Source organism: Odocoileus virginianus, chromosome 6 (assembly GCF_023699985.2).
Source record: "Odocoileus virginianus isolate 20LAN1187 ecotype Illinois chromosome 6, Ovbor_1.2, whole genome shotgun sequence".
In the NCBI taxonomy this organism is placed as follows: domain Eukaryota; kingdom Metazoa; phylum Chordata; class Mammalia; order Artiodactyla; family Cervidae; genus Odocoileus; species Odocoileus virginianus.
Window position 1 is genome coordinate 72375851 of NC_069679.1, and position 12571 is coordinate 72388421.

Here is a 12571-nt window from a genome sequence, read left to right on the forward strand (position 1 = left end):
GGTATGTTGGTAGTCTTTCCAAATCCTTGTGGATTTTCAATATGTGAAAATTTCCTTGTGCTAATAAGTGTTGATCTTCATTAGGCTTTTTCCCCTAAATTTTCTCTAATTTCAATTTATTGGACAAATATTTTTTAACCATAATGAAGTGAAAATAGAAACAAGAGCATCCATATTCTTTACTACATTACCTTCTTTTAGTTTTAACTTTGATTTAAAATATTTTAGACAACCAGATATAGATAATAGTAAAGGAAAACCCAAGTACTCACCTCCCAGCTCATGAAACATGCTATTAGAAACACAAACATACCTGTACATACCTCGCTAACCTCATTCCCCTCCCTCCTAAATACGTGTGGATATATAACCTACTTATTTTTAGTTGGGATATGTGCTAGACACAGAAAAGCACAAAACTATATGGATATACATTTTGAGGAGTTATTAAGGAAGGAGATACCCACCACCCAGTCAAGAAGGAGAACATTGCCAGCTTCCAGGCCTTGCATGTGTTTCTCCTTGATAAAGAAAAACTGTTCTTCCATATGTCACCACTGTGCTCAATATTTTGACAATTAATTCTTTGTTTTCTAAGTCCTGGAGAAGGGAAAGGCTACCCACTCCAGTATTCTGGCCTAGAGAATCCCATGGACTGTATAGTACGTCAGGTCTCAAAGACTCAGACACGACTGAGCGACTTTCACTTCACTTAAGTTTAATCCCCCAAGTCTCATTCCAGAAAATAAAGAATTCATTGCATCCAAAAATAATGCTTTCCTTGCTAATAGTCAAGTGGACTTTAAATGAGTGGAATCATATGAATATATCTTGTTGTACCTTTCTTCTTTTACTCTATATTTGTGAGATTCATCCTTGTCAACCTGTTCAACAGCATAGCTGCGGTTTGTTTGGTTTCATTGCTGTATACTGTTCTATGAGTGTACCACAACTTCTTGATCTATGCCACTATTGATGAATATGTAGTTATTTTCCAGCATCATATTATGACAAACAGTGCTGCTATGAACTGTATTTAAGAACAGGCTTTGTTTTGTGTGTGTGGTTAAAATATATATAGAATAAAACTTACCATTTAACCAATTCGGTGGGATTAAGTTCATTTACTTTGCTGTGCAATTTCATTAGGCTTTAGAACCCCAGTGCTGTGTCTAGGCTTCTACTTTATTCCTATAATCTTATTGGTTATCTCCTTCAAAAAAGAGAAAAATGTAACCTGCATTCTATGAAGGTGAATGAAACCCCTGAAAACATTGGATGCTTTAGCACAGAAGTGTAATTCCTCATTATGTTGCAATTAGAATCTTTGGAAATTCATCCCCTCCCCTAGAATAAAGCTCTAGAAGCAAGTCTTCTGAATTATTTCTTTACATCTGGTATAAACCCAGAACCCTAATGAAACATGTTGATGATTCTGTACAGTTTCAATTGTGTTGCAGGCTGTGATTTTTCCCTTAATGACTGACCAGACCTCTCAAATACATGTTATAAAAATCAGAGCGGCATCTTTTCCCAAGTAAAACAGTTGAAAATTTAAATCCTATTCTTGAGTTAATCTTTACTTAGCCTCAAAAGGACAAAGGTCTATAATGTCCAAATGTGGATGGTTTGTTATTAGTTACTGCCAACCGCCAGAGGAGTCTGCCCCTTACATTTTGATTGATGTCCTTTAGAGCTTTAGCTGCCTTTCACACTCTGTTCTTTTCTGAGGCAGATTTTATATTCATAAAATGAAAATGCTATTTGCTCCTATTAGGGTGTTAGTTTCTAAGTGACTAGTTACTTGTAACTAAGTAACTAGTTACTAAGTAACACAAGGGTGTTAGGTACTGTGTATCAAAATGGTGAACTCCTTGGAGATAACTACTACATAAAGCTGTGGTATTTTCCCTTACTAGATGATACTCCAAATCATATGAACTCCTCCAAGGAGGTTCCTTCCTCAGCTGTGTTGAGAAGCCTTCAGGTGAATGTGGGTCCAGACGGAGAAGAGACGAGGGCTCAGACTGTACAGAAGTCTCCAGAGTTTTTGTCCACTCCAGAGTCCCCTAGCTTGTTGCAAGATCTACAGCCAAGTGATAGCACTTCTTTTATTCTTCTTAACCTAACAAGAGCAGGTATTCTTTATTTTTTTCTGACCTCTACTCATTCTTAAGAAAAAAACTTGGAGGTGGGGCAGGAGGGTGAGGAGGAATAATTAACTTAGTCATACTAGAAATGGAGAGAAGCTATTATTTTATTATTTTGGAGAATTGGTGTAGTTTGGTGATCAATTGAACTTATAGAGGAAAAAGGCAGACTCTCAGATGGCTTAACATTTTCTTGTTTGGGGGAGTTCAGTGGTGTGTTCAGCTAGATGGTGCACACAGGAAGAACAGGACGGGGGTGAACGATTTGTGCCTGTTGATGTTGAGATTTCACAGGAAGACTTTGGAGAGTTAGAAATAGGAATCCAGAGTTCTAGACAGGTATGGTGTGAAATGAATAGTTTTTAGTGCTTACCAGCATTTGGGAGCTATATGAAACAATGAGCATGAATTCTTTGATTCAGGAGTAGTCTGGAGCATAAACAGAAACGAGGGCACATCTGGGACCCTGAAAAAAATTTTAAGGGGGTGATAGTAGAATGGGAAGGAGCCAGTAGAGAGGGATCAAGAAAACTGAATGAGAATGATGTGGGGAAAGCCACATTTAGTATCTTTTCTTCTGTGAATCATACCAAATACTACAAATTGGGCCAGTGAGATGAGGACTGGGAAGTGTATGTCTGGTAAACTTAGCAAGAGCAGTTGTTACTGAGGCAGGGGAGATGGAGCCAATTAAAAGAGGTGGGGAGTGGACAGCAGGTGAGAAAGTAGATGCACAAGTTAGAAGTTAAGAAACTTCAAGAAACATGACTTTGAAGGAATAGGTGAGCAGGTGATATTTAGAGTCATACTTGAGATTTTCTATAAAAAAGAAAAATGTGGGAGAGGCTTGAGCTTAGACAGATCGAAAGGCTGAAAGAGAAGCTGTAAGTTAGCCACTAAGGAGGAATGGGTTGAAGGTGGAGAGGAGATAACTAAAAGATAGGATTGGATCCTAGAGGTAAGGGTTAGCCGGGTTGCTAGGAAACACACTTTGCCTCTGAAACAGGAGGAGGTAAGATAAAGACTAGTCTCTCAGCTGGGAGTAGAGAGATGATGACCTAATCTTGCATGAGAACAGAAGCTTGAGGTGAGACGTGAAAGTCTGGAATAGCTGATTCAGGACATGGAGAGATTCTGAGCCACGGTCAGTCACAGGGATTACTTGGTGGATAACTTGCATATATCCTCTTGTTTCTTCCAGGTCTGGGCTCTTCAGCCGAACACTTGGTATTTGTGCAAGATGAGGCAGAGGATTCAGGGAATGATTTCCTCTCCAGTGAGAGCACAGACAGTAGCATTCCCTGGTTCCTCCGGGTTCAGGAGTTGGCCCATGACAGTTTGATTGCTGCTACTCGGGCTCAGCTGGCAAAGAATGCAAAAACCAGCAGCAGTGGTGAGATCCCTGTGTTATTTTCCTTTGCTGTATTCCATGCAGAGATTTTGGTAAGACACTGGCTATCTTTTGAGTTGCATATAATCCAGATTGTTGGTGAGAGCAGAAGGCTAGAAATGTGTAAATTGCATATCTTAATTTTCTATAAAATAACTCAGCCATGCCAGATTCATGTGCAGAATCAGCTAACAATTGTCAGCTTTAAATAATACACCGAACCCTTTTAAAAAAATTTTTTTCACAGATCTTGGTGTTATCTTCAGTTGATTTTGTACTGTTCTTTATACTTAGAGACTTTACACCATTATGAAATCAAATGGTTTTATCAGTAGAAATAAAACCACAAAACAGATAAAAATGAAATTAATATTAAATCAGTGTGGCAGATGGCAATGTTTCACTGAAACTAGATTGCTGCTCATGGCGGTTTAGCAATTATCAGCTACCATAGTGCTGCTTTTGAGGGGCAGGCAGAGCAAGAAGGGTAGAACCAGTTCTTCAGAAGACCTCTGAATATCCAAATAGGGTATAGTGTGGTTTTTCTTGAGTTCAGCATGCCTGTACTATTTACTCTGGGCCTCTTTTTCTCTAGTAATTTTCAAAGTGTGGTCGCTAGGTCATCTGCATCACCAGTAATTTAGAAATGCACATTATCAGGTCTCATCTTACTGAGTCAGAAACATTTTTAGTTTTTAGTAAGCCCTCATTATAGTTACAATGCATGTTAAAGCTTGAAGACCATGGCTCTATTCAAGCCCCTCCTAAACCACTGCAAAACCTTGACCATAATATTTTTTGCATTAAATCTGCCACTGTATTTTCTCATTAACCTGTGACAATTAAGGTAATACGGCAAAAGATTGAGGTTAGGTACATACTGTCATTACCACAAACATACGATCACTTTCATCTAAGTTGAAATAGAGAAATATTTTAGTTTTGTATGTGGTGCTGTATATCAGGAGTCTGCAAAGGACCAAATAACCACCTGTTATATAAAGTTTTATAAATAAAGTTTTATTGGAACACAGGCATGCCCATTAGTTACAGACTGTCTATGGCTGCTACTATGGCAAAGTTGAGTAGTTGTGACAGAGATTGTATGGCCTCAAAGCCCATAATATCTTCTGTGTGGCCCTTCACAGAAAAAGTTTACTGATTCCTGCTCTATATAATACTACTATCACTGAAAATTTTATCCCAAATGCAAAGACCTTACCCCCATAACTGTAGAGTCTTGGAAGAGTTTATAGTGTTCTTCAACATATACAATGTAAGGTATATTGAATTTCTTTGTCGCTCTTGCTCTTTTTGGAGGGTAGTGTGCAAAACCATAAGACAGTTCTGCAAACGGTGCTTTGTTTTCAAAAACAGTGGTTTAGAGAGCACTTCTTTGGGAAACTTTTAAACTTAAATATAAGGCAACTCACTCCTTTCTGAAGGATTTTTTTCCCCATATTTTATGGTTATACTGATGCAAAATTGAATGCACGAAGCCATAACTGTCACTGGTTTAAATCTCTGGATTAGCATGGGTTTTTACAGACCTTTCGTTAGAAATTAATTAGCTGGAGTTCTGGAGTTACTGGGAAATTTTCTTTATGTTATATGCACTTGTGTGCTGTCTAAAATTTACCCATGTTTTGACAAACTGTTTACAGTATTAAAAAGGAACAAGTTAAGTCATATTAACTAGCAAAAGTCATCTTAGGTTCTGCTCCAACCTGGGAGCAATTAGCATTTGGTGAAGTACAGCAAGGAGAATGTAAGGCAGGAAGAAAATAAGATTAATAGATGGGTCAGATACTGCCTTTGATCAACTGTCAGTTTCCTGAGTATGGTAGGTATAACATGTTATCCTCGTCTTGGGCTTTGACAGGAGAAATTTGGAATTATGAATCTTATTCCTAAGGTATTTGTAATGGAAAGATAAATTCCATATTTTTATAATAGTATTAAGTGGTTGTGAATCTATTTCTCTAATGATGTCCAAAATCAATGTGGATGGTGACTGCAGCCACAAAATTAAAAGATGCTTGCTCCTTGAAAGAAAAGTTGTGACAAATCTAGACTGTATTAAAAAGCAGAGACATCACTTTCCCCATGGAGGTCCATAGAGTTGAGGCTGTGGTTTTTCTAGCAGTCATGCATGAACATGAGAGTTGGATGATAAAAAAGACTGAGCGCTGAAGAACTGATGCTTTAGAACTGTGATGCTGGAGCATACTCTTTAGAGTCCCTTGGACAGTAAAGAAATCAAACCAGTCAATCCTATAGGAAATCAACCCTGAATATTCATTGGAAGGACTGGTGCTGAAGCTGAAGCTCCAGTACTTTGGCCACCTGAGGCAAAGAGCTGACTCATTGAAAAAGACCCTGATGCTGGGAAAGGTTGAGGGCAAGAGAAGGGGGCGACAGAGGATGAGATGGTTGGATGGCATCACTGACTCAGTGGACATGAGTTTGAGTAAACTCAAGGAGATAGTGAAGGACAGGGAAGCCTGGCATGCTGTAGTTCATGGGGTCACAAAGAGTTGGACACAACCTAGTAACTGAACAATAACAAGTGGTTAAGAATGTTTTTCTCTATTGATGTTCAACTATGTATTGAAGAAAATGAAAGAAAGGATGTACCACCTGCTAATCTGGAATTTATTTTAAGTTTTAGTTAAACTAATTTCATTTAAATTTAAGTAAGTCACTGCAGTATATGTTCCTCTTCTTGCCTCCTTTTATTCTACTTAACAAAAAACTTGAGCAGATACTATCTCTCACTTTTAAAAATGTGATTAGAAATTTTAAAATGTGCTGAATTTTTGCATTCTTAAATATTTCATAATTGAGGAGGGGTGGTACAGGTAATGAGAAGGTGATTCTTATTCTCTAGAGTGACAGAAACAGCCACAGTGACTTCAGAAGATAGAAATCTTAGGCTGGTCGTCTACAAAAGAAATTACTACTGTAAGTCCATGATTAAGCCAGACTGATTGCTCCTTCTTAAAATACAAGTTTTGATTGCCTAGAGCATCAGATGATCTCTAGGACTCCACTTCTGGTGTTGCCATACCTGCTTCGTCACCAATGTGTAATGCAAAGTAGGTTGAATGCAGATTTTTTTTTATTATTATTAAACCATTTTGGATATTTCTTAAATTTGTCAGAGGCCTAGTCTCGTGGCATTTGGTAGTTCTGTGGAGTAAGTAAGTTGATGGGGATGCAGAGCACAATCACTTTCTGTTGTTAAGTGAATATACGAAGATCGCTGGGGAAGGTGAAGGTAGACATGTGATTAATGATCACTAGCAGTGGTTTTATTGTTTGAACCAAAGTATCTGAGCAGAATCCTTCCCTGGATTACAAATATGTGATTCTGTTACAGGAGAAAATGTCCACCTTAGTTCTGGTGATGGGCAACCCAAAGATTCTGGGCCCCTTCCTCAAATGGAGAAGAAGCTCAAGTGTACAGTTGAAGGCTGTGACCGGACATTTGTGTGGCCAGCTCATTTTAAGTACCACCTCAAAACTCATCGGTGAGCCAACCTGAAATTCCATATTTGGAACTCAGGAATGTTGATGTTTCTGAAGGAACTTGACAGAAATCCCCCAACTTGACAGATTAAAGGAAAACAGGAGCTCCAGCTCACTTGTGGTTAAGCTGTCTTTAGTTCTTTAATAGAGACATTTGCATTGTCTAATTTACCTTGTTCTTGACAAATAATTTAATAAGACATTTGTCACCTAAATGTCTTAGAGCAAGAGTGCTCAAAATCTCATCATAAAACATAATTTCTTGGAGAACTTAATAATACATAAGCTTAAACTCTACTCTGAACCTATGAAATCAGTGTTTTCAAGAAGTAGGGCATCTGTAGTTTTTTCATTTTTTTTTTTTTTTCCATTTATTTTTATTAGTTGGAGGCTAATTACTTTACAATATTCTAGTGTTTTTTGTTATACATTGACATGAATCAGCCATGGATTTACATGTATTCCCCATCCCGATCCCCCCTCCCTCCTCCCCCTTCCCTCTCCACCCGATTCCTCTGGGTCTTCCCAGTGCACCAGGCCCGAACAGCATCTGTAGTTTTAACAAACTTAAAGTGATTCTCATACATCCAGATTTCGGATTTACTATCTGTTTTAAGAGTCAATAGGAGCTTTGACTTGTTCTCTCTAGCAAAGAGCATTTTCAGGCTTTGTTGCTTATGTGATTTTTTTTCCTCCAGAAACGACCGCTCCTTTATCTGCCCTGCAGCAGGTTGTGGGAAAAGCTTCTATGTTCTACAGAGGCTGAAGGTGCACATGAGGACCCACAATGGGGAGAAGCCCTTTGTGTGCCCTGAGTCCAACTGTGGTAAGCAGTTCACAACAGCTGGAAACCTGAAGAACCACCTGCGCATCCATACAGGTGCGTGCAACCTCAGCACTCCTGCAGGCCATCTGCTGCTTGGCTCAGCGCTTGCTGGCTGTCCTTAGTTGATGAAGATTGGGATTGTTGCTAGAATTCTGAAGATGAAATTTCTTTTTTTCAGATCCTTAGGGCACTTTTCAGTTATTTCAGTAGCATTTATCATCACCTCTTCGTGAGAATGAACAGTTTGATTTCTGCCTCTGGTAGCCTTAAACAGAAGGGAGATGTAAGGCCTTCTTTAATAACAATGATTTGATGAGATATGGACAAAAGTGAGTCTTTCCAGATATCCTTGAACATTACACAGTTTTAATTTTGGTCATTAACATTTAGTGAGTTACACAAACCACACAGATCCTATTTTAAGCACTAACTAGGGTAAGGTGAGGGGAAATACAAAAGCTAAGATTAATCCCTGACTTTGAGTTAACTTTTTTGTTAGAGCCTCACAGCCTGAGAAACAGAATGGAGAAGGGCCTTGTTTTGGAGACAGATGGCATGTTAATATCAAAGGAGCAAAATAAAGATACCCTGACTTCTTAATCTAAAAGTTTAAGGGTGACTTTCCAAACCCCTTGACCAAGCTGTGCTAACTCTCTTGCCAGAGCTTAATCATTGAACCTAAACTACTACTGTAGGATGTGTAGCTATTCTTCCCACTTACTTGCTATCTTCTCTTTCTCTTCCTTGTTTATTCCAGCCTTGCTAAAATGACAGCAGGTACAGATAAGTGGCATTTAGAAAGTGAAAGCCAAGGTGAAGCCACATGTGTTCTGGGGATTTCCTCTAGATTGACATTAACACTGGGATATGTTTTAGGAAAGAATAGCTCTGTTCTCAGCTCATTCTTGAAAGGATAAACTATTCTTGCTCCAAGAAAGCAGTTTGAATAAAAGAACAAGAAAAACATTATCTGAATAGCTAAGGAAAGTAGAATTCATGATGCCTTATTAAATTCAGTAACCGCTTTATCCTTGTGCCTCTCATCTTTGTAGCATTTGATAAAACTGAACATCATTTATTCAGAGTGTGACCTGATTTTCTCTCTTCATTCTGACTCTTGCTAGCTCTCCCTTGTTAATCCAGTTGTGGACCAATTTCAGAAGTTTGAGTTTCTCCCATTTTACTCGATATGCTCTCTTTGCAATCTCAGGCTTCAATTTAATCATTTCTTCTTGGATGCCTCACAGATCTGAATCTCAATAATTAGCATAGTAATAAAAATTAGCATTTATTGAGGCAATTTAATATGTACCAAGCACATATACATTGTCTTATTTAATTTTCAAAGTTCCTTCATGCTTTAGATATTGTGTTTATTGATGGAGAAACAGAGGGATAGAGAGTTAAGGAACTTGTCCAACATTATGCTGCTGAGAAATGGTAGAGCTGGGATTTGAATTCTGGTATGACCCCAGAGCTCTTCCAAGTATTTTATTTTTAAGTGCTGACAACTCATTTTATTTCAGATGTCAGAATTGACCTCAACTCCTTTTTAGTAGTAACGGTAGTGATTAAAGCTGCCAGTTTTAGTGGTTTACCATGAAGACTGCTGTGTACCAGGCACTATGCTTAATGTATTTAACGTATCATTTCATCAAATCCTCAAAGTAATATTTTGAGGTTGTATTATGTTAATTTTATAGATTAAAAAAAAATCATTCTCAGAGATTTTAACTATTTTCCCCATACTGATAAGTGGTTGTGGCAAGACTGGGACTCAGGATTAACTGGCTCATGCTCTTTAACCATTCTGCAGCAATGTCTCTTGAACCTCCAGTCTTCTTTATCTCAGCAAAATTACCGTCCTCTCAGTTTCTGAACAGGAAGGCCATCTCACCTAAGCCAGCTTGATGAAGAGATTTGTGCCACTAGATTCTGGTTAATTGTTTTTTAAATCCTTTTTCTAAGGTTCTTGAGTTCATCTTATTAAACATTTAACCTTATTTATTAACTGGAATTTTCTTTTTTCCTGGCATTCTGTCATATATATCAGTATATTTTTTATTCATTTGGCAACTTTTGGAGTGCATAGCATTCTGAGGTTAGGGTGAGTATACAGATATGCTTTCCAGAAAGTTACAGACTAATGGGAAATCGTAAGCCTTAAACTGTGTGGTACAGTCTGAAAGAACAGTGCAGTCTAGAGCTGTGCTCCTCCCTCCGTCAAGGCCTAGCTCCTATCTTGACACCATGCCAGCCTTACTTGCAGCATTTCCGTGTTTCTCCTTTACTCTCTCACACTCATAACAATTCTGAAACAAGATGTGTTTTCCTAAACCAAGCAGTTCTCTGCAACACCATCTGAGCGTCTACAACTGAACAACTGAATTCTGACACTGTCTGAAGATAGCGTCAGATCCCACATCCTCAGCCTCACAAGACTGCCACTTACTTCAGATGTCAGTTTCAACCTCAGTCTGACTTGGCTACCAGTTGGAGGTTCCCATGACAACCCCCTCCCCCACTTTGGATTTGATTATTTGCTAAAACAGCTCACAGAAATCAGGGAAACGTGTTACCAGCTTATTAAGTAATAAAGGGTATGATAAAGGATACAGATGAGTAACCAGATAAAGAGAAGCATAAGGGTGAAGTCCAGAAGAGTTCCAAGCACAGGCGCTTCTGTCCCTGTGGAGTTGGGGTGTGCCACTTCCTTGGCACATAGACCTGTTCACGAGCCCAGAGGCTCTCTGAACCCTGTACTTTTGGGATTTTTATGGAGGTTTCATCACATAGGCATGATTCATCATTAACCCATTTCCAGGCTGTCTCTCCTCTCTGAAAAATGGGGTGGAGCTGAAATTCCCAAGCTTCTAATCTGGTGACTAGCCCCCATCCAGGAGCCCACCAAGATTCATCTCATTAGAACAAAATACTTTCCTATCACCTAGGAAATTCCATGGGGTTAGGAATTCTGTGTCAGGAATCATGATCAAAGACCAAATACTAGAACAGCAGATTATCCTAGTGCTATTATCACTTAAAAAATTACAAGGAGTTTAGGAGCTCTGCATTAGGAGCTGGGATCCCAGACTAAATGTTAGAACCAAAAATTCTCCTAGCACCCCTGTGTACAAGCATTTTAAGAGCTTTGTGTCAGGAGCCAGGGGCAAAGACCAATATATATATACTTACTTCACACTTGTCATTTTCTGAACTTGCTCTGGGCACTCTCAGTTTCAAGGCTGTGTTCATACTAGTTCTTGTGCCTGAAATTTCCTTTCATCCTTGTCACTTTTTAAGAGCAACTTAAATTCAGCTTTTTAAAAAAATTTAACCACAATAGGAATTTCTTCCCTTTATAAGTACACGTAATCAGTTTTTTATAAAGGAATTTATATTAAAGTTATATATGAAGACGTTTATTTCTCACTAGGTTGTGACCCTTGGGAAATATGGATTGCATCTCTGATATTTTTCATTTTTTATTTTGAAATATTTATAGATTCATGAAGAGTCACAAAAAAAGTACAAAGAATTCTATTTGTGCTTCACCCAGCTTCTGCCCAAAGTGACATGTAGCCATAGTACAGTATCAGGGCCAGAAAGTCAATATTACTGTCAGTCTTCAGTTTTCACCATGCATTTTTCATTTTTAAAATAACAATACTGTAGAAAATGAGAATTACAGAAAAGCACAAAGAAGAAAATAAACCATAATACCACTATCATGATATAACTACTGTTAACACACTGCAACAGATTTTTCTGTATATCTCTGACTAGAAAATTGTTTTTATAAGATGGTATTATGTAATACCTATTTTATAGGCTTCAAAAATATGTATTCTTAATCATAAAACTGAATCTTAAAGAATTGATGTAAGGTAAAAATTCTGAGAGCATATACACTGTTTTCTTGATTTTCTCAGAAGGGATAGGATCACATAAGAAGGTGGTTCAACGAAGCTGGGGCTCAGCCCATGAGGAGGGAGAAGGAGGTATTATGTTCAGAGGTAGCCACTCTAAAGAAAATGGGGGTGGCGGGGTGGAGCTGTGTACCAGAAGATCACTGAGAGGTGATACCTGCTGGATAGTCCAATTGAAATATATAGGGTAAATATAATATAATATATATTATATAATATATAATAGTATATATATATATAATAGTATAATTAGTATAATAGTATAATTATATATATAATATATAGTGTGAATTCAGTAGATCAGAGTAAGTGATTGAAAATAGGAGAAGGTTAGTGGGAAAAGAGAATAAAAGTCATTTCATCAAAAGACTGAGTCTTTATCTCATTTTCTGTCTCTAGGAGAGAAGCCTTTCCTTTGTGAAGCCCAAGGATGTGGCCGTTCCTTTGCTGAGTATTCTAGTCTTCGAAAACATTTGGTGGTTCACTCAGGTACCATTCATAGATTTCAGGGAAGATGGAGAGCCAAAAGGGTAAAAGGTTAGGGTAGTAGTATAAAGAAAAACAGATGCCTTGCTTTCCTCCCTTTCTTGACAGAATCAGAAATCAAGGCCCTTGATGCTTACACTCAAAGGGTCATATAATCAAGGGGAAAAGAATCTAATTATTATTTTCAGCTTAGCTATTGAACTGCTTTCTGATCGAGACCTTTCTCTGAGGAAATCAATAAATTTACTTGGCCAGTACT

At 38.1% G+C, this 12571-nt stretch overlaps 1 protein-coding gene across 6 annotated transcripts in view; it reads left to right on the top strand.

The window, feature by feature from the left end:
- Window positions 1–12571, top strand: part of ZNF410 (zinc finger protein 410) — a 41693-nt gene that overhangs the window by 18920 nt on the left and 10202 nt on the right. For all 6 annotated transcript variants that reach the window (XM_070469616.1, XM_020906877.2, XM_020906878.2 and 3 more), the window contains 5 exons: window positions 1920–2138; window positions 3352–3543; window positions 6923–7073; window positions 7770–7951; window positions 12226–12315. In XM_070469616.1, coding sequence (XP_070325717.1) covers window positions 1920–2138; window positions 3352–3543; window positions 6923–7073; window positions 7770–7951; window positions 12226–12315 — 834 coding nt within the window. The remainder of the gene's footprint in view (window positions 1–1919; window positions 2139–3351; window positions 3544–6922; window positions 7074–7769; window positions 7952–12225; window positions 12316–12571) is intronic.